Genomic DNA, 22688 nt, shown 5'->3' with positions numbered 1-22688 from the left:
AAAGAGATGAGCAAAGCATTTAAACATTGCCAACAACCAGAAGTCATTGAATAGAAATAGAAAATGTATTTACCCTCATGTTCAAATTAAAAGGCTCAGGGGGGAAAACTTTAGCAAGCAGTCTAACAAGTCTCCCACCTGCCCATATACACTTAATTTACTTTGCCGATCTCATGCGCTAGACATTCAGACAAATTGAAAAATGAACAGGATATAATCAAAAATAATAAAAAAAAACACCAATTACATTGACAGCAGTGCAAGCATACCTGATCGACCAGCTTGCAGTTTCTTTAAAGACACTCAGTATTCATAACACTGTTTCACTTACATATATCAATGAAAATGTATAATCACTTTTGTACATGAAGTCTCCCACTCCCTTTGTAAAGACACCATACCCTGAACGAGGGGAAAATATCAAATTTAAGAGTTGAACTGAAATTACTGAACCCAAATGTTTTACAGCGGCCTTAAAATGAATTTGTGAATCAGTGTATAACTGAAGTATGCCTTCACAGTTCCCCTGATAACTCTTTGGTATTGCTTATGAATGTTCATTGCAAATGTTATTCATAACCAACCAATCCAGTGACACATTCTGCACAAAGCTTTTAGGACAAATGTTGACCACAGTAGACCGACAAACCCACTCACTGAATCCCTTTTGAAATGCCACCATGTTCTGTCCTCTACCTCAGTGTGCTCATCCTAAACCAATCTATTGATTTAATTGCAGAGTATTGAGAATAGGGTGAGCTATTCTAATGTTCAATATACAATGCAATAATGTAGCCTAAAAAAAAAGTCTGTTACATTTACAAAGTGGCTTCAAACAAGAAAACAAATTATTTCCCTAAAAGCTTCAGAAGTAAAAATAATTTTGTTGCACATCCTGCAGGTCTACAGATATATCCAGGCAGTACGATTCAGAGACCCGAGTCTGTAGTGTTCAAATCCAGACGGTCCCCCCCCCCCCCCCCCCGCTTACTTCCCTTCAGAGTAAAATCTGCAGGGATGGGTAGACATGACCCAAACCACTGGCAACTGTAGTTACCTAATACCAGAGGGGGGCCAGATTAAGTGCCAAATTTAGAAAATTAACCAGAATGATACCCCACATCTTGGTGACTATAAACTGAAAACTGTCCTTTCAGGATAAATGACAAGTAGTAAGAACATTTCCAATCCCCTCGAAAAAAATTGTTAGTTCACTGTTGAAGCCCTGTGCCCGCAGTCATCACTCAGCCAATCACAAAACATATAACTAATGACACGAAAAATTATATACATACTTACAAATGGGAACAAGTTATATCCTTTCATTCATACAAGACCTGCGGACAGTTGTGCACACCAAAAACACCTGGAGAATTAGTTTTCTATGAAGAAAACAGGAAAATTGACTTAGTGAGCGACTTTCTCCATCCAGTGCTCAGTCCCTCCAGTGTGAAGCTGGAAAAGGAAGTAGGGGATGGGGCTGGAAGCTGACAGTGATGTGATGCAGGGTTGACAACTTGGCTGTTCTGGTCACTGTGGGGCTAAGCAGCACCATGTAAAGGATCCATATCTAACTACTGTTCTCATAGCATCGCACTAGTCTACTACAGCATGGTGTGTCCACAGCTCACATCCAGGGCTTTGGTTTCCTTTCAATGCAAATACCCAGACTCTCCTCCTAGCAAAAGCAAACAGCATGGGAAGGGATTCCCACATTAGCTAAAGCAAAGTGATTTGGGGGGGGGTGTCGTACAGTTGAGGTGGCTTTCGTGCCTTCACTCTTGTTTAGTCTCATGTTCCCTTGTTCATTTTGGGGAGTGGTCCTGGAGGGGGTTGAAGGGAGAGTTACTGGAGGAAGGAGACTCAGAGATGCCCTCCATCTTAGATGGCGAGCCAGTGGAAGAACCCACACTGCTGAGGCTGCCGTCCAGCACATCCGGCGGAGAGAGACTGGCGAGAGGAAAATACCAATTTCATCAAGCAAACTGTTAGATATTCAATGACAATGGGTCACATTGTGATAATGTTCATCATATGGAGGTGCAAAGTCTAGCCTAATGGCAGAGAGGGAACTGAAACTGTTCAACTTGTGAAACAAATAGTCTTGTCAAGAGACCATTGGCAGCCAATGCTAAACAGTTGTAAAATGTGTTTGCAGGGGTAGCTTTGATCAAGTCTGAGGAACACTCACCTGGAGGTGAAGTCTGGCAGTTGGACATGGGGCACGAGTACATCAGAGGACAGAATTGTGGTGGTCCCCTGGAAGAGCCTCTTTGGCTGGCTCTCAGTCTCCATCATCTCCCCTACAGAAGACAAAGACAGGTCATCAATAGAGAACCAACATCCATAGGACATAACACCAACTCACAAAATGCCCTCACACCTTAAGCTCCAAACTTCCAACAGTTAAAGGGGCTGATGTATGCATGTACAGTGCATTCGGAAAAGTATTCAGACCTCGACTTTTTCCACATTTTGTTAAGTTAGTCTTATTCTACAATTGATTAAATTGTCCCCCCCAATCTACATACAATACCCCATAATGATAAAGCAAAAACAGGTTTAGAAATGGCATCACATTCACATAAGTATCGAGACCCTTTACTCAGTACTTTGTTGAAGCGCCTTCGGCAGCAATTACAGCCTCATCTTTTCGGTGTGACGCTTCAAGCTTGGCAAGTCTGTATTTTTTTACTTTCTCCCATTCTTCTATGCAGATCCCCTCAAGCTCGGTCAGGTTGGATGGGGAACGTCGCAACACAGCTATTTTCAGGTCTCTCCAGAGATGTTCGATCAGGTTCAAGCCCGGTCTCTGGCTGGACCACTCAAGGACATTCAGAGACCAGTCCCAAAGCCACTTCTGCGTTGTGTTGGCTGTTGGAAGATGAACCGTTGCCCAACTCTTAGGTCCTGAGCATGTTTGTCAAGAATCTCTGTACTTTGCTCCGTTCATCTTTCCCTTGATCCTGACTAGTCTCCCAGTCCCTGCCGGTGAAAAACATCCACAGCATGATGCGCTACCACCATAGGAATGGTGCAAGGTTTCCTCCAGACGTGACGCTTGGCATTCAGGCCAAAGAGTTCAATCTTTGTTTCGATCAGACCAGAGAACCTTTTTTTGGAGCTCTAGGTAGTCTCGGTGGTTCCAAACTTCTTCCATTTAAGAATGATGGAGGCCATTGTGTTCTTGGGGAACTTCAACGCTACGGAATTGTTTTGGTACCCTTCCTCAGATCTGTGCCTTGACACAATCCTGTCTCGGAGCTCTAGGGACAGTTCCTTCGACCTCATGGCTTGGTTTTTGCATTGACATGCACTGTCAACTGTGGGACCTTAGACAGGTGTGTGCCTTTCCAAATCATGTCCAATCAATAGAATTTACTACAGGTGGACTCCAATCAAGTTGTAGAAACATCTCAAGGACAATCAATGGAAACAGGATGCACCGGAGCTCAATTTTGAGTCTCATAGCAAAGGGTCTGAAACAATTTTTTAAATAGATTTGCAAAAAAAAATATCTAAACTTGTTTTCAGTTTGTCATTATGGGGTATTGTGCGTAGATTGAAGAAAAAAATCTTAAATACATTTTATAAGGCTGTAACACCACAATAGGTGGAAAAAGGGAATACTCTCCAAATGCACTGTATGCCTGCATGAGACATACCAAGTATACAAAGCATTAAGAAACCCTACCTGATACTGAGTTGGGCGCAATTCCATTGATCGAAGCCACAATATTAAAGCTAGAAAAGGAGCAGGTGTCCTTAATGTTTTGTACACTCCATGTAAGGATGTGGCATTAACAATGCTTTTTGACCTGTGAAAGCATACATATGGGTTGACCCACCTTTACGTTTGATGGGCCCCAGGATGCTGGGCCTGATGCAGTGAATGGGGCTTTGGCTCCGCCGGCTAGAGACAAGAGAAGACCGCCAACGAGACAACATTTATAGCAGTGACTCACTAATCAAACTGATGAATGGTGTAATGACAATGTGGTGTATGACTATGAATGGCAGTTGTCAGTGATAAGAGCTAGCCCTAGTCAGAACACTCACCTGAAGCGTCGCGTTGGGCTAGGTATAGGGCTGGGGGATAGGCCGTGGCTGCTCACCAGGATTTGCAATGAAGGGGAGAAGCACTGCTGCTCATTGGAGAGGAAAATATTATGATTAGCCAGGACTCTGCCAGAGATACATTTCTGGTTCCATCTGCCAGGCATCAGTACTAGAGTTGCAGTGGATGCACATACCTTTTTCCCTATCCCTCTAGTAGGTGATGGGGCAGGGGACACGGGCATAAAGTCGATCCGCTTTGGAGACGACGATGCAGATTTCTCAAAGTCATTGTCGCTCTGTGTGTGTGTGTGTGTGGGGGGGGGGGGGGGGTTGCACAAGGAAGATTGTTATCTGGGTAAATGTAACAATTCATTATACTATACGGTGGTTGGAAGAGTATTATACTACCAACTGATTCTGTTCTTCCGAAAACATTGGCTGAAGCATGTTATTGGTCACACCCCCTACAAGGAGAGGAGCTCTCACTGGCCCAGGGCAACAGTGGGGAGGTAGCCCATCAAACCAAAAGCACAAACAGTACTATTCTTAATTTTGTGCTCTACTTTAGTTGACCAGGGCCCATAGGGTTCTGGTCAAAAGTAGTTCACTACTTAGGCAATAGGATGCCATTTGGGATGAAGCCAAATTTATCTTACATGCTAGTGCTCTGCCTATATACATGAACGCTGAAGTGGTGAGAGCCTCAAATGGTGGAGTGCATATGCTTATTTGTGGAAGAGGAAATCTCCTTGTTACAATGGGAGCGTCATCATTTCTCACCAGGCTCAGACTCTCCTCCCAGGACTGGCTCATCTGCATGGCTGCTTGAACCTCCCTATGGTAGACAAGAAATGCATCCAAACTTTTTTCCTGAAAGGGTTGAGCCAATGACAATCAACCACAGTTATTGACAAAGTATACAATATCATATTACAGAGTGGTACATAAATAGCTTAATGTCTTGAAGGCCAATGAACTGAATTCCATCACCAACTATCTAGCCTCAATGCATGAGTCTTACCGTTCATGGGCAGTCTCTCTATTCATCAAATCCACACCTTCCTCCTGTAAGAAGCATAGACAGGAGGTTGGTGAGTGATATTATGGTGTCTTACCTACGCCTCAAACAGGCTGACAGACAAGTCCAGTCAACAGTTGTTGGAGAATATTACAAAATCAGACTGCTGAGACCATGAGTTCTGAAATAGTGCACTATGTAGGGAATAGGGTGCCACTTAGACATTGAAATGACAAACCAAATCTAAACTATAGAAATGTATTTAGTCTCTTCACTCTGTCCAGCTTGCTAACAGTCATTAAAAGCATCAAATTGCAACAATGGATAGAAGAACTTTTTGCACATTTTGACAGCGAGGAAATATAATACATTTTAAGTGTAGTTTTGCAGTCACAGACACTCCCTATGGATAAGGGGCTGACATGCAGAGCAGCTAAAATAATAGCTTGGGCTAATGAGCATGTAATGCAGTCGTACTTACCTGTTTGAGCTGATGAAGCCTAGTGCTGGGGACACGAATGGGTGATGAAGGGACCTGCAAGATGGACTTCAATGAATCACCCAGTCTATAAGATATTACTTAGTAAGAGTACAAGCAGATTATTTTGATTATACTCTTCATTTCCATACTATATTAGGGCGGTTGACAACAGTGGTGCTGTTTCTCCTGCTGCATAGAATCTCACTCTGGAACACCTGGGAATGTTCACTAGAAAAGGACAGACACATTAACACCACCATGTTGGTGTCCTAAATGGCACCCTATATAGTGCACTACTTTTGACCAAAGTAGTGCAATGTAAGGAATAGGGTGCCATAGGGCTCTGGTCAAAAGTTGAGCACTATATAGGAAATAAGATGCCATTTGGGACATATACATTGACTACAATGCGTCGAGTGTCAGAGTACTATACTACCAACTCAGCCTGATCGAGAGACTGGTGGCCTTGTTAACTCTGCTGGTTTTCTGTTGCATGACTGAATTGTCCACACGCCTCACAGCAGAGAAGGTAGTTGAATGATGACTAGATCGCAAGTCTGAAGGTATGTGACGTGCAGTGATACAAGTAAGATGAAATTTTCTAAAAACCTTAGGCCATTTATCATTGGGGCACTGTTGGAACGTCTCAGTTGTCCGTCACTCTGAACTAGTGAAGATGGGATTTCGAGGTCCAATTCCATCTTCTCTTGATTGCTCATCCTGGTGTCCTCTTTTAGCTGATTCAAGATGTCTTCAGAAACGCCTGCGACGTTCCAGGCCACCCATGCGAAACTACATGGTGATGCAAAGCAACGTTCTATGTAGGCAGGCAACTACACCAATGCTGATTGATGGATCTGAAAAACACCGACATGAATAGAGCAAACATAGCCCACCTGTGGAGTTAACAAGCAACAAGTTTCATGTTTGTTTAGGCTCGTGCAATTTTCTATTGGTTTAAGTTCCAGCAAGTGACACTCGTGAATATTTTTCCGGTTATCTTTGGCTAAGGCAACTTCTAGTACTTGTTGCTGCTAGCTAGCAAGCTAATCAGAGCTCACACAGAACCCTGGCCTATGCTAGTTAGCCTAGCTATCTACAGACAATGCCAAGTTGCTCGCTAACTACGGTACTTGCTAATTAAACTAGCTAGTGAGTTAACGTTAGCTAGGGCATGGTTTCCCAAACATGGTTTCCCCCCACCGACAGAGTTTGGGAAACCCTCCTCACCGTACTTCGATACAAAGTGATTTTCGTAGCAGGTAAGGAGAGCATTTTCGCTAGATAACCGTTTCCCTAGCCGTAATCTCAGTCTCATCTGTTACAGTAATTCTCAACCTGTTACGGGGGGAAACTATTTCGATATCAAAGTGCGTGAAAATAGTGGTTCCCAGTTAACGTTAGCTAGTCTCGAGGAGCAAGCAAGTGATATGTAGCCAACTGTTTAGAAAGAGGTTAACGTTAGCCAAATGAATCCATGTCGACAATTGAAACGATACAATCCAAAATGACTGTAGTTTGTATAACGACGTCTCGTTATCAGCTTGTATATAGAACGGCAAAAGCTATTTAACGTGAGTTAGCTCGAAGATAATAGGATATCAAACCAACTGACTAACGTTAGTTAACGGTAACGTCGTTAACTAAATCAAATGGTGATGATGAAGCTATGCTAGTTTGAAAGTTACATTACCATGTTCAGAGGTTCATCAACCTACATAACTTGTATAGTTCTCCCTCAGCCATATATCGAGCATTTCCCTTCACAATACTCTGAAAAAGTGTCGCTAGCTGCTATAGTCGATGACCAATTTTGTTAATCAATCTGCTACTGGAACATCCCCCTTTGGTGCTTTCAGGCTGACCGACAGCAGAAGGATCCAATAAAAAGTCTTTAATGTGCCCGTTTGAAAAGCAGACAATTGACCAATGGCTGCAGCGATTGTGAGTTATATCCTGGAGACGTCATACAGTCCAACAGCCCAATGTTCTACTTATATGAATTTACGGTGTTGATCAATTGTTATGACGGGTCACCCCTCCAGACACTTGATCTATGTAATGTGTGCAACATGTCAACTTCAAACGTTTGTTACATATTGTTGACGATAGAAGGGCAGCCATGGCCTTACTGCATAATCTTCTGGAAGAGTAGGCTTGGGCCTATGTAATAAATATACAGTGGATAAAATTGTACGTAAATGTTCATCAATCAATTACATTCTAGAAATATGTAATAACTACTACTTGTGAAATGAAAAATCATTATGAAATCTTTATGGAACATAATGCACCCCCCCAAATCATATTCTGTAAAATCATTTTTAAAATGCTGGGAAATAAAATAAACTCTAATACACTCTTGTGGTGTGTGTGTGTGGCTCTAGTAGTCTGTAACATCCTCCTGAACACTTCCCTCTGTAACTGGATCCTGGACTTCCTGATGACCCACCCCCAGGTGGTAAGGTAGGCAACAATGTATCCACCACGCTGACCCTCAACATGGGGGCCCCTCAGGGGTGAGTGATTAGACCCCTCGGGTACTCCCTGTTTCACCCATGACTGCGTGGCCACGCACGACTACGACAGCATAATTAAGTTTGCCACGACACAGGGGTGGAAGGCCTGATCACCGACGACAATGAGACAGCCTATAGGAAGGAAGTCAGATACCTGGCAATGTGGTGCCAGGACAACAACCTCTCTCTCAACGTGAGCAAGACAAAGGAGCTGATCGTGGACTACAGGAAAAGGAGGGCCGAGCACGTCCCAATTCACATCGACAGGGCTGTCGTGGAGAAAGTTGAGAGCTTCAAGTTTCTTGGTGTCCACATCACTAAGGACATATCATGGTTCAAACACAATGCCTCTTCCCCCTCAGGAGGCTGAAAAGATTTGGCATTGGCCCTCAGATCCTCAAAAAGTTATACAGTTGCACCACAGGAAGCTGCTGAGGGGAGGACGGCTCATAATAATGGCTGGAATGGAGTGAATGGAATGGTATTGGAATGGAGGAGCGGGGCATCATCCGAAAGTCCAGTAGTGAGTGGGCCTCCCCCCTTGTCTTGGTTTGGAAGCTGTCAGGAGAGTTGAGAATTTGCACTGATTTCAGATGGTTGAACCAGACGACAGAGAAAGATGCATACCCATTGCCCCATCAAGCCGATGCTCTCGCTCCTCCATTTCCTCTAACGTCTGCCTCAGTTTCTTGTAGTCGGATGGAGAGACCCTCCTGTACGGCAGCCTGAAAGGCTTTTCATCTTTGAGTCGGATACGGTGGATGACGTTCTTCGCTTCTCCACAGTCTAGTCGATCCCTGGAGAAGATGCCTTCATACTGAGCAATCAGGTCCACTAGTTTTCCTTTCCACATATCAGACACTTCACAGGACTCTGTCAACTTCTGTTAAGCCCAACTCTTCCAACTTTTGTAGATACTCCTTTACCCTTTTTCCACTAACTGAACATTCTTCCCCAGCTTGGGTGACATTCTGAAGAGCAGACTGGACCTTACTGGGGTTCTCAGCATGGCTGGAATAGAGCTCTAGGTCTTCTAGGGCTAGGCACTGGTGCACATCAGCCAACTTGGTGTTACGGCGGAGAACAATAGGGTGGTCCAACATGTTGATCACTTTCATGGGGACCCACTTGTCACCCCTCAAAGGACATACAGTGCATCCTACTAGGACATTTCTTGGTGTAGATCGTGCTGTAGTGGCCTCTATGACTACAGTACTACCAACTGATAGCGGCACCTTTTCTTTCAGTTTTCCCCAGACCAAATGTTCATGTTGAGGCATGAGAGTCACACTCTGCTTGAGCATTACGGTTCCCACTTTGTCTGCTATTTTGTCACCGTGCCAGCGGTTCACGTTGGATAGCATGCTGAGTAAAAGTCCATGTGAATTTCCTTTGGCAGGTTTGGAGAGGTTGTCCCAATACCACTTTGTTTTCTTAACCTGTTACATAATGTGTTTTATGGCGTTCGATCCAACTATCATATCGTCTGTCTGGCCAGGTACAACTAAAACAGACACTGCCATCTTGCAATCTAAAAGATCAATGTTCAAGTCATATTCATACTTAGGTTGTGCCTGGTTGCCCCCACAGCCTACAAGTACTACTTGAGTTGGCTTTCTAGACTCTGGTTTTATCACATTACATCTCAGAAGTGTGTCTTCAGCTGACTCACTTAAAGTGCAGGTCATAGACCTACTATCTATCAGAGCTTGAAGTTCTACAATTTCTTGCACCATTACTGGAACATAGAAAAGACTGTCTTTACTCTCTATTTTCTGATAAATCGCCTCGGTTTTCATTGTGTTTCCAGTACTATATCTGTGATGTTCTGTGGGGGTGTAACATGTTCGCCCACACTGCCCCCCTCTTGGCGTGAGCATGTTAGTTTAGCGGGCCCAGGGGGAGCCTCGGCAGTTGCCTCTCCAACTTGTTTTCTTGCTGGACATTCAAAGCCTCTGTGGTCTGTCCTGTGACACTTGAAGCATAAACCCTCCTTAAAGCAGTGCGACTGAGTTGAATGGTCTGAGGCCTTACAAATTCTACAGGCACCAGCAGCTGTATTCGTTTGTGGCGTTCTGGCCGAAGTTCTCCTTTGATTCTATTCCTGGGTTGACAGGAGCTTTTCCAGGAGAGAAATCACTTTGTTCAATGGAGCCTGATCACTGTTAATGGGTGTGGCTGAATTGTCATGACCGACTGCTTGTTTTTGAGTCATACACCAAGCGTCGGGCGTCATCACAACTTCTACCTTGGCAGTACTTTGCGCCCTGTGTCTGGCTGACTGTTTGTCTCTGTGATGGCTGTCAATCATTGCCTGCAAATCTCCAACGGTCCAATTTTCAATAGGCCTGCACCTAAGAGAGGCATATAGTGCTGGATCAGGGTAGTGCTCAACAAACATCATGGTCACCTCATGACCTGGATCATCCACTCTTTTTCCCTGTCTTTGCAACCACTCATTGGCAAGGTCAATTGCTTTGTTCAGTCTAACCCAATAATCCAAGCAGCTCTCTGACTGTCTTGGTAATGTTTCATAGAAGTATCCTAATGGAATTGTGGACGAGATTGCTTCTCCAAAGTGCTGCCTCAAGATATTGTATATGGCTTCAGGGTCTCTGCTTAGGTTAACAAGAGGGTTTCCACTGAGCCCAATTCTGACTATGTCTTTAGCCCGCCCCATCAGTCTATCCTGTATCTCTTGCCCCTGTTCTGATATACTGCATCCCTTCTTTTTCAAGTAAGCTTGCATAAGTTCTTGCCATTCAGTCACTGTGCACCTGTCTGTCAACCCGGAAGTGGGGTGGTTCTCTGTCTGACTTCAGAATTAGGTTGACCTTTGACCAATCAGGTACTTCTACTATTGGTTGGGGAGGGGGAGTGCTTGCACCAGCCCCTGCTAGACTAGCGGCAACTTGATTTCCTATTTCACTGCCCAGTTTGACTAACTCTGCTAGGGCTTGAAATTGGGTTCGGTTTTCATTTTCACCCCCTATGGCTTTCTGGGACTCTTCACTGTTATCGTTGCCTGGTTGGCTACTGCTAACATGCTCTGGTTGGCTACTGCTAACACTTGGCACTCTAGTATCGACTGATGGGTATCTAAGAGGACTGGCTCTAGCACTATGTTCCACCATACTGGCCAACTGAGCCCCCCGCCCCACCCCAGTGGTAATACCTTGTGGACCTCTCACAGTAACACCAACCGGAGTAACATGCACATTGTTATCACCAACACCTGATATGTCTTCTCTCTCCTGTTCTGTAGTCTCATACAACTGAGGTGTACGCAACATATTGTCCAAAGTTCACCTTGCCCTCAAATGTTCTCAACGTGTGATGTCGATCCAGTTCTGTGTAGGGGTCCCCCGGCGATCTGCTGCAGCTGATATGTTTATCCGGGTCATGGCATCAATGTAACAGTATAGGTTCCGGCCCTCTCCTCGCCCCGACCTGAGCTCGAACCAGGGACCGTCTGCACACATCAACCACAGTCACTCACGAAGCATCGTTACCCATCGCGCCACAAAAGCCTCAGCCCTTGCATAGCAAGGGGAACAACTACTTCTAGGTCTCAGAGCGAGTGACGTCACCGATTGAAACACTATTAGCGCGCACCACCGCTAACTAGCTAGCCATTTCACATCGGCCACACTATCAAACACATGGAAACAATGTGTTTGATGTGTTTAATGCCATTCCATATTGTCCGTTCCAGACATTACTATGAGCCCGACCTCCCCAATTAAGGTGCCACCAGCCGCCTGTGTGCTGCACCATCGAGAGTATCCTGACTGGTTGCATCACCGCTTGGTATGGCAATTGCTCGGCATCCGACCGCAAGGGGCTACAGAAGGTAGTCCCAGTACATCACTGGGGCCGAGCTCCCTGCCATCCAGGACCTCTATACCAGGCAGTGACAGAGGAAGGCCCCCATTTTTTTTTCAAAAACTCCAGCCACCCAAGTCTTTGCTAGAGCATGGCAAGCGGTACCGGGACCAAAAGGCTCCTTAACAGCTTCCACCCCCAAGCCATAAGACTGCTGAACAATTAATCAAATGGCTACCCAGACTATTTGCATTGAACCCCCTTATTTTAATCTTATTTATTATTATTTTTTGCACTGACTCTCCTGCAAAGGCTCAATGTACACTCACTGGACTCTAACCACACACTAACACATGCTACACTGACACTCCAACACACACACATGGACACACACACACACACATGCATATTGACGCCACACACACATTCACATTCCTTCACCCTCTTCCCATACGCTACTGCTCCTCTTTGTTTATTATCTATGCATGGTCACTTTACGCCTACCTACATGAACATATTACCTCAATTAGCTTGACTACCGTGTACCCCTGCACATTGACTCGGTACCTGTACCCCCTGTATATAGCCTTGTTATTGTTATGTTAATTGTGTTACTATTTTTCTGTTTATTTAGCACATTTGTCTCACTTACTTTTTTTAAACTCTGTAAGGTTTTGTTGTATTCGGCGCACAAAAACAATTTAATTTCATTCTGAATAGACGCTGCTCTCAACCATCCATGACCCCTTTACCAAACCTCATAGCTTCACATAGTTGCATCTCTCTCTACCGAGACCAGACCATGTTACGTCCCAAATGGCACCAATTCCATATGTAGTGCATGGGGCTCTGATCAAAACTAGTGCACTATAGCATATAGTGTTAGGGTACTATTTGGGACAAACTTAGCCCAGGAATATGCTTCTGCAGGGTCACATGTTCACTACAGCTCTTTCTTGGCTCTCTGTCTTGCAGTGAAACAGACAATGTGTCTCCAAATCAAATCGTATTTGTCACATGCGCCGAATACAGTGAAATGCTTACTTACAAGCCCTTAACCAACAATGCAGTTTTAAGAAGAATTCCTCCCAAAAAGTAAGAAATAAAAGTAACAAATAATTAAAGAGAAGCAGTAAATTCACAATAGCGAGGCTATATACAGTGGGTACTGGTACAGAGTCAATGTGCGGGGGCACCGGTTATTTGAGGTAATTGAGGGAGTATGTACATGTACAGTTTAAGTCGGAAGTTTAGATAGACTTAGATTGGAGTCATTAAAACTCGTTTTTCAACCACTCCACAAATGTCTTGTTAACAAACTATAGTTTTGGCAAGTCGGTTAGGACATATACTTTGTGCATGACACAAGTAATTTTTCCAACAATTGTTTACAGACAGATTATTTCACTTAAAATCATTGTATCACAATTCCAGTGGGTCAGAAGTTTACATACACTAAGTTGACTGTGCATTTAAACAGCTTGAAAAATTCCAGAAAAGGATGACATGGCTTTAGAAGCTTCTGATAGGCTTATTGACATCATTTGAGTCAATTGGAGGTGTACCTGTGGATGTATTTCAAGGCTTACCTTCAAACTCAGTGCCTCTTTGCTAGACATCATGGGAAAATCAAAAGAAATCAGCCAAGACATCAGAAAAAAATTATAGACTTCCGCAAGTCTGGTTCATCCTTGGGAGCAATTTCCAAACACCTGAAGGTACCACGTTCATCTGTACAAACAATAATACGCAAGAATAAACACCATGAGACCACTCAGCTGTCATACCGCTCAGGAAGGAGACGCGTTCTGTCTCCTAGAGATGAACATACTTTGAAGGCAAATCAATCCCAGAAAAACAGCAGGACCTTGTGAAGATGCTGGAGAAAACAGGTACAAAAGTATCTATATCCACAGTAAAATGAGTCCTATATCGACATAACCTGTGTGGCCGCTCAGCAAGGAAGAAGCCACTGCTCCAAAACCACCATAAAAAAGCCAAACTCCGGTTTTCAACTGCACATGCGGACAAAGATCATACTTTTTGGAGAAATGTCCTCTGGTCTGATGAAACAGAAATTGAACTGTTTGGCCATAATGACCATTGTTATGTTTGGAGGAAAAAGGGGGAGGCTTGTAAGCCGAAGAACACATTCCCAACCGTGAAGCACGGGGGTGGCAGCATCATGTTGTGGGGTGCTTTGCTGCAGGAAGTGGTGCACTTCACAAAATAGATGGCAACATGAGGAAAGGGAAATTATGTGGATATATTGAAGCAACATCTCAAGACATCAGTCAGGAAGTTAAAGCTTGGTCGCAACTGGGTCTTCCAAATGGACAACGACCCCAATCATACTTCCAAAGTTGTGGCAAAATGGCTTAAGGACAACAAAGTCAAGGTATTGGAGTGGCCATCACAAAGCCCTGACCTCAATCTTATAGAAAATGTGTGGGAAGAAATGGAAAAAGTGTGTGAGAGCAAGGAGGCCTACAAACCTGACTCAGTTACATCTGTTCTGTCAGGAGGAATGGACCAAAATTTACCCAACTTATTGTGGGAAGCTTGTGGAAAGCTATCCAAAACGTTTGACCCAAGTTAAACAATTTAAAGGCAATGCTACCAAATACTAATTGAGTGTATGCAAACATCTGACCCACTGGGAATGTGATGAAAGAAATAAAAGCTGAAATAAATCATTCTCTCTACTATTATTGTTACGCTCGTCGAAAGGAGTGGACCAAAGCGCAGCGTGGAAAGTGTTCATGATTTTTATTATCAAAAAACACTCAAACAAAATAACAAAGCGAAAACAAAAGCGAACAGTTCTGTCAGGTACAGACACTAAACAGAAAACAAGATCCCACAATCTAATGGTGGGACAAAGGGCTGCCTAAGTATGATCCCCAATCAGAGACAACGATAGACAGCTGCCTCTGATTGGGAACCACACTCGGCCAAAAACAAAGAAATAGAAAACATAGAATTTCCCACCCGAGTCACACCCTGACCTAACCAAACATAGAGAATAATAAGGATCTCTATTGGTCAGGGCGTGACAGTACCCCCCCCCCCCCCCCCCCCCCCCCAAAGGTGCGGACTCCGGCCGCAAACCTGAACCTATAGGGGAGGGTCCGGGTGGGCATCTACTTTCGGTGGGGGCTCCGGTGCGGGACGCAGACCCCGCTCCGCTTGAGGCTCCCCCCACTTAGGTGGTGACTCTGGTGCAGGGATTGTCGCCGGGACCCCCGGACCGTAGATCGTCGCCAGAGGCTCTGGACTGGGAACCCTCGCTGAAGGCTCCGGACTGGGAACCCTCGCTGGAGGCTCCGGACTGGGGACCGTCGCTAGAGAATCCGGACCGGGGACCGTCGTTGGAGGCTCCGGACCGGGGATAGTCGCTGGAGGCTCCGGACCGGAGACCGTCGCTGGAGGCTCCGGACCGGGGACCGTCGCTGCAGGCTCCGTGCCATGGACCGTCGCTACAGGCTCCGGGCCATGGATCGTCACTGGAGGCTTCGTGCCCTGGATTTTCACAGAAGGCTCCGGGCCATGGATCATCACTGGAGGCTTCGTGCCATGGATTATCACTACAGGCTCCGTGCCATGGACCGTCGCTACAGGCTCCGGGCCATGGATCGTCACTGGAGGCTTCGTGCCCTGGATTTTCACAGAAGGCTCCGGGCCATGGATCATCACCGGAGGCTTCGTGCCATGGATCATCAATGGAGGCTTCTTGCCATGGATCATCACTGGAGGCTTCTTGCCATGGATCATCACTGGAGGCTTCGTACGTGGAGCAGGAACAGGTCTCACCGGACTGAGGAGACGTACTGCAAGCCTTGTACGAGCAGCTGCCACAACGCGTCCTGGCTGGATACCCACTTTAGCTCGGTGAGTGTGAAGAGCTGGCACAGGACACACTGGGCTAAGAAGGCGCACTGGAGGCATAGTGCGTAGAGCCGGCGCAGGATATACTGGGCCGTGGAGGCGCACTGCAGGTCTGGAGCGTAGAGCTGGCACAACACGTCCTGGCTGAATACCCCCTGTAGCACGGCAAGTGCGGGGAGCTGGCACAGGCCGCACTGGGTTGTGCTGGCGAACTGGGGATACCGTGCATAGAGCTGGCGCAGAATATCCTTTGCCGAAGAGACGCAGACCAGGAGCGCTGAGCCGGCACAATCCGCTCAGGCTGAATGCCCACTCTAGCACGGCAAATGCGGGGATCTAGTACAGAGTGCACCGGGCTCTGAATGCGCACTGGAGACACAGTGCGCATCACCGCATAACGCGGTGCCTGACCGGTCACTCGCTCCTCACGGTAAGCACGGGGAGTTGATTCAGGTATAAATCCTGACTCCGCCAATCTCCCCGTGTGCCCCCACCCCAAAAAATTGGGGAGCTGCCTCTCGGTCTTCCGTCGATGACTTAACTTCTCGTATCGTCGCCGTTCCTCTCTCGCTGCCTCCATCTGCTCCCTTGGACGCGAAACTCCCCACCCCCCGTCCAGGGTCCTTCTCCATCCAGGATCTCCTCCCATGTCCATTCATCCTGGCCACGCTGCTTGGTCCGTTTTTGGTGGGATCTTCTGTTACGCTCGTCGAAAGGAGTGGACCAAAGCGCAGCGTGGAAAGTGTTCATGATTTTTATTATCAAAAAACACTCAAACAAAATAACAACGATAGACAGCTGCCTCTGATTGGGAACCACACTTGGCCAAAAACAAAGAAATAGAAAACATAGAATTTCCCAACCGAGTCACACCCTGACCTAACCAAACATAGAGAATAATAAGGATCTCTAAGGTCTAGGCGTGACAATTATTCTGACATTTCACATTTGTAAAATAAAGTAGTGATCCTAACTGACCTAAGACAGGGAATTTTTACGAGGATTAAATGTCAGGAATTGTGAAAAACTGAGTTTAAATGTATTTGTGTCACAACTTCCGCCAAAGTTGGTCCCTCTCCTTGTTCGGGCGGCGTTCGAAGTCACCGACCTTCTAGCCATCGCTGATCCACTTTTCATTGGTTTTGTCTTGTCCTCTCTTCTCTCTCAGCACTCGGGTACGCTACCGAAGCTCCGCCCCTGTGCCTTTTTCTTGAAGAAGCTCAGGCCGGCGGAGCGAAACTATGACGTGGGAGACCGGGAGTTGTTGGCTGTCGTCAAGGCCTTGAAGGCGTGGAGACATTGGCTTGAGGGGGCTAGACACCCTTTTCTCATCTGGACTGACCACCGCAATCTGGAGTACATCCGGGAAGCGAGGAGACTGAACCCTCGCCAGGCAAGGTGGGCCATGTTTTTCACCCGTTTTGTGTTTACCCTTTCCTACAGACCAGGCTCCCAGAAAGTGAAGGCAGACGCATTGTCCCAGCTGTATGACACAGTGTAACGGCTTTCCTACTCCTCTTCATCCGAAGAGGAGGAGCAGGGATTGAACCAAAATGCAGCGTTTGAATATGACATAATGATTTATTAAACAAGACGAAGACGAAACGAAATACACTTGATAAACTACAAAACAAATAAACGATGTAGACAGACCTGGACGACGAACTTACATGAAACACGAAGAACGCATGAACAGGAAAACTGACTACATAAAACGAACAAACAAAACCGAAAACAGTCCCGTGTGGCGTAACATACACATACACTGACACAGGAGACAACCACCCACAAACAAACAGTGTGAAAACACCTACCTTAATATGGCTCTCAATCAGAGGAAATGAAAACCACCTGCCTCTAATTGAGAGCCATATCAGGTCACCCTTTAACCAACATAGAAACACATAACATAGACTACCCACCCAAACTCACGCCCTGACCGTCAAACACATACAAAATAACAGAAAACCGGTCAGGAACGTGACATAACCCCCCCTCAAGGTGCGTACTCCGAACGCACCACCAAAAGTCTAGGGGAGGGTCTGGGTGGGCGTCTGACCACGGTGGTGGCTCAGGCTCTGGACGAGGTCCCCACCCCACCATAGTCAATCCCAGCTTACGTCTCCCCCTCAGAATGACCACCCTCTTACTCCACCCACCTAATTTAAGGGGCAACACCAAGATAAAGGACAGCTCTGGGACAAGGTAGCTCAGGAAAGAGAGGTAGCTCAGGACAGAGGGATAGCTCAGGATAGAGAGGTAGCTCAGGATAGAGAGGTAGCTCAGGATAGAGGGGCAACTCCGGACTAAAGGGCAGCTCCGGACAGAGAGACAGCTCTGGACTGAGGGGTAGTTCTGGATAAATAACAGCTCCGGGCTGCTCTGGACGCTCATGGCTGGCTGACGGCTCTGGACGCTCATGGCTGGCTGACGGCTCTGGACGCTCATGGCTGGCTGACGGCTCTGGACGCTCATGGCTCTGGACGCTCATGGCTGGCTGACGGCTCTGGACGCTCATGGCTGGCTGACGGCACTCTGGCAGATCCTGTCTGGTTGGCGGCTCTGGCAGATCCTGTCTGGTTGGCGGCTCTAGCGGCTCCTGACTGACTAACGGCTCTGACGGCTCGGGACAGACGGGCGGCTCTAATGGCTCGGGACAGATGGATGGCTCAGACGGCACTGGGGAGACGGAAGGCTCAGATGGCGCTGGGGAGACAGATGGCTCAGATGGCGCTGGGGAGACGGATGGCTCAGATGGCGCTGGGGAGACGGATGGCTCAGATGGCGCTGGGGAGACGGATGGCTCAGATGGCGCTGGGGAGACGGATGGCTCTGGCCGGATGAGGCGCACTGTAGGCCTGGTGCGTGGTGCCAGAACTGGAGGCACCGGGCTAAGGACACGCACCTTCAGGCTAGTGCGGGGAGCAGGGACAGGGCACACTGACCTCTCGAAGCGCACTATAGGCCTGGTACGTGGTACCGGCACTGGTGGTACCGGGCTAAGGGCACGCACCTCAGGGCGAGTGCGGGGAGAAGGAACAGTGCGTACAGGGCTCTGGAGACGCACAGGTGGCTTAGTGCGTGGTGCCGGAACTGGAGGCACTGGGCTGGAGACACGCACCATAGGGAGAGTGCGTGGAGGAGGAACAGGCCTCTGAAAACGCACTGGAAGCCTGGTGCGTGGTGTAGGCACTGGTGGTACTAGGCTGGGGCGGGAAGGTGGCGCCGGAAATACCGGACCGTGTAGGCGTACTGGCTCCCTTGAGCACTGAGCCTGCCCAACCTTACCTGGTTGTATGCTCCCCGTCGCCTGACCAGTGCGGGGAGGTGGAATAACCCGCACCGGGCTATGTAGGCGAACCGGGGACACCATGCGTAAGGCTGGTGCCATGTAAGCCGGCCCAAGGAGACGTACTGGTGGCCAGATATGTAGAGCCGGCTTCATGGCACTTGGCTCAATGCTCAATCTAGCCCTACCAGTGCGGGGAGGTGGAATAACCCGCACCGGGCTATGCACACGAACAGGAGACACCGTAAGCTCTACTGCGTAACACAGTGTCTGCCCGTACTCCCGCTCTCCACGGTTAGCCTGGGAAGTGGGCGCAGGTCTCCTACCTGCCCTTAGCCCACTACCTCTTAGCCCCCCCCCCCCCCCCCCCCCCAAGAAATTTTTGGGGTTTCTTCTCAGGCTTCCTTGCTAGCCGCGTACCTTCATATCTGCGGTTTTGAGCTTGATTCTCCGGCTTCCAGCCACGTCTCTTTGCTGCCTCCTCATACCACCGCTCCTGGGCTCTCGCTGCTTCCATCTCCTCACGAGCGCGGCGATATTCCCCAATGTGAGCCCAGTGTCCTTTTCCCTCCAATACTTCATCCCATGTCCAGGATTCCTGTTTCGTGGACCACAGTTCGTGGTCCCGCTGCTTGGTTCTGGTGTGGTGGGTGGTTCTGTAACGGCTTTCCTCCTCCTCTTCATCCGAAGAGGAGGAGCAGGGATTGAACCAAAATGCAGCGTTTGAATATGACATAATGATTTATTAAACAAGACGAAGACGAAACGAAATACACTTGATAAACTACAAAACAAATAAACGATGTAGACAGACCTGGACGACGAACTTACATGAAACACGAAGAACGCATGAACAGGAAAACTGACTACATAAAACGAACAAACAAAACCGAAAACAGTCCCGTGTGGCGTAACATACATAGACACTGACACAGGAGACAACCACCCACAAACAAACAGTGTGAAAACACCTACCTTAATATGGCTCTCAATCAGAGGAAATGAAAACCACCTGCCTCTCATTGAGAGCCATATCAGGTCACCCTTTAACCAACATAGAAACACATAACATAGACTACCCACCCAAACTCACGCCCTGACCGTCAAACACATACAAAATAACAGAAAACCGGTCAGGAACGTGACACACAGAGGAGCGGCCCATGGATCCCACTCCCATACTCCCCGCCTCCTGCCTGGTGGAACTGGTAGTGTGGGAGCTGGATACGGACATTGAGCAGGCATTACGTGCAGAGCCCGCTCCCGTCCAGTGTCCCGCTGGGTGCCTGTACGTCCCGTCTGCTGTTTGTGACCAGTTGATCTATTGGGCCCCCACGTCACCCTCCTCTGGTCATCCTGGGATCGGTCGGACATTGCGCTGTTTGTGCGGGAGGTACTGGTGGCCTACCTTGGCTAAGGACGTGAGGGTTTATGTTTCCTCATGCTCTGTGTGCGCCCAGTGTAAGGCTCCTAGGCACCTGCCCAGAGGTAAGCTACACCCCTTACCCGTTCCACAGCGGCCTTGGTCGCACCTGTCGGTGGATTTTCTGACTGATCTTCCATCCTCACAGGGTAACACCGCGATCCTGGTCGTTGTGAATCGTTTCTCTAAGTCCTGTCGTCTCCTCCCTCTGCCCGGTCTCCCTACGGCCCTACAGACTGCGGAGGCCTTGTTTATACACGTCTTCTGGCACTACAGGGTACCTGAGGATATAGTGTCTGATCGGGGTCCCCAGTTCACGTCTAGGGTCTGGAAGGCGTTCATGGAACGTCTGGGGGTCTCGGTCAGCCTTACTTCAGGGTTTCACCCCGAGAGTAATGGGCCGAGATGGCCGCTTCGCCACTCCTCCACTAACGTCTCTCCCTTCCAGTGCGTACTGGGGTACCAGCCGGTTCTGGCGCCTTGGCATCAGAGTCAGACCGAGGTTCCTGCGGTAGACGACTGGTTCAGGCGCGCGGAGGAGACATGGGAAGCTGTCCGTGTTCACCTTCAGCAGGCCGTGAGGCGCCAAAAGGAGAACGCAGATCGCCACCGCAGTGAGGCCCCGGTGTTTGCACCGGGGGACCGGGTCTGGCTCTTGACCCGAAACCTGCCCCTCCGCCTGCCGGAAGCTGGGTCCACGGTTTGTGGGGCCATTTAAAGTCCTGAGGAGAGTGAACAAGGTTTGTTATAGGTTACAGCTTCCACCCGATTACCGTATTAACCCCTCGTTCCATGTGTCTCTCCTCAGGCCGGTGGTGGCTGGCCCGCTCCAGGAGTCTGAGGTGCGGGAGGTTCCTCCGCCCCCTCTGTACATTGGGGGGGCCCCGGCGTACTCCGTTCACTCCATACTGGATTCGAGGCGTCGGGCGAGGGGCCTTCAGTATCTCGTGGAGTGGGAGAGGTACGGTCCGGAGGAGAGGTGCTGGGTTACAGTCGAGGACATGTTGGACCTTTTAATGCTGCAGGAGTTCCACCGTCTTCGTCCGGATCGCCCTGCGCCTCGCCATCCGGGTCATCCCCGAGGCCGGCGTCGACGAGCTGCTGGCCAGTAGCGTCAAGGGGGGGGGGGAGTACTGTCACGACTTCCGCCGAAGTTGGTCCCTCTCCTTGTTCGGGCGGCGTTCGGCGGTCGATGTCACTGACCTTCTAGCCATCGCTGATCCACTTTTCATTTTCCATTGGTTTTGTCTTGTCTTCCATCACACCTGGTTCCAATTCCATCAATTACATGTTGTGTATTTAACCCTCTGTTTTCCCGCCATGTCCTTGTCCGTAATTGTTTTCTCGTAGTGCTTGTGCACGGTATGCTGGTATTACCGGGTTTTGTTTGACCCATTTATTTGTATTGTTCTGTTGACGGTGGTTTATGGATATTAAACGACACTGTTGTAAATCAGTTTTCGCTCTCCTGCGCCTGACTTCTCTGCCACCAGTACGCACCTCACTACAATTTGGCTAAGGTGTATGTAAACTCCCGACTTCAAATGTAGGTAGAGTTATTAAAGTGACTATGCATAGATAATAACAGAGTAGCAGCAGCGTAAATGAGGGGGGCAATGCAAATAGTCTGGGTAGTTATTTGATTAGCTGTTCAGAAGTCTTATGGCTTGGGGTTAGAAGCTGTTTAGAAGCCTCTTGGACCTAGACTTGGCACTCCGGTATCGCATGCCGTGCGGTAGCAGAGAGAACAGTCTATGACTAGGGTGGCTGGAGTCTTTGACAATTTCTAGGGCCTTCCTCTGACACCGCCTGGTATAGAGGTTCTGGATGGAAGGAAGCTTGGGCCCGGTGATGTACTACCCTCTGTAGTGCCTTGCGGTCGGAGGCTGAGCAATTGCCATACCAGGCAGTGATGCAACCAGTCAGGATGCTCTCGATGGTGCAGCTGTAGAACCTTTTGAGGATCTGAGGACCCATGACAAATCTTTTCAGTCTCCTGAGGGGGAATAGGTTTTGTCGTGCCCTCTTCACGACTGTCTTGGTGCACTTGGACCATATTAGTTTGTTGATGATGTGGATGCCAAGGAGCTTGAAGCTCTTAACCTGCTCCAATACAGCCCTGTCTTCTTAATAACAGACACAAGCTGTTGGGCCAAGAGACTAGGACGTCATTAGCTGTTAGGCCA

At 47.9% G+C, this 22688-nt stretch overlaps 1 protein-coding gene across 2 annotated transcripts; it reads right to left on the bottom strand.

Moving 5' to 3' along the window:
* Nucleotides 1-43: 43 nt before the first annotated feature.
* pabir2 (PABIR family member 2) lies at nt 44-7425 on the bottom strand. Of its 2 annotated transcripts, none has more exons than XM_055888486.1 (11): nt 7252-7425; nt 6168-6415; nt 5708-5786; nt 5559-5612; nt 5081-5124; nt 4840-4894; nt 4254-4355; nt 4060-4145; nt 3849-3913; nt 2192-2303; nt 44-1950 (listed from the first exon to the last, which is right to left on the bottom strand). In XM_055888486.1, the coding sequence occupies exons 2-11, from the start codon at nt 6275-6277 to the stop codon at nt 1806-1808; spliced, it is 852 nt and encodes a 283-aa protein (XP_055744461.1). In that variant the 5' UTR covers nt 6278-6415; nt 7252-7425; the 3' UTR covers nt 44-1805. The 2 variants fall into 2 exon arrangements, with proteins under 2 accessions (XP_055744461.1, XP_055744462.1); XM_055888487.1 differs by having other exon boundaries at nt 6168-6350.
* Between the last annotated feature and the right edge of the window lie 15263 nt (nt 7426-22688).

Source organism: Salvelinus fontinalis, chromosome 29 (genome assembly GCF_029448725.1).
Source record: "Salvelinus fontinalis isolate EN_2023a chromosome 29, ASM2944872v1, whole genome shotgun sequence".
Lineage (NCBI taxonomy): Eukaryota > Metazoa > Chordata > Actinopteri > Salmoniformes > Salmonidae > Salvelinus > Salvelinus fontinalis.
This window is presented reverse-complemented; position numbering and strand designations above follow the sequence as displayed.

What these genes read in the sequence shown, in the direction of transcription:
- pabir2 (XM_055888486.1), bottom strand. Translation starts at nt 6,277, where the DNA reads ATGAGCAATCAAGAGAAGATGGAATTGGACCTCGAAATCCCATCTTCA. An exon ending in AGAGAGACTGCCCATGAACG is followed by an intron (nt 4,895 to 5,080) that starts GTAAGACTCATG and finishes TGTCTACCATAG; the next exon opens with GGAGGTTCAAGCAGCCATGC. An exon ending in CTGCCAGACTTCACCTCCAG is followed by an intron (nt 1,951 to 2,191) that starts GTGAGTGTTCCT and finishes TCCTCTCGCCAG; the next exon opens with TCTCTCTCCGCCGGATGTGC.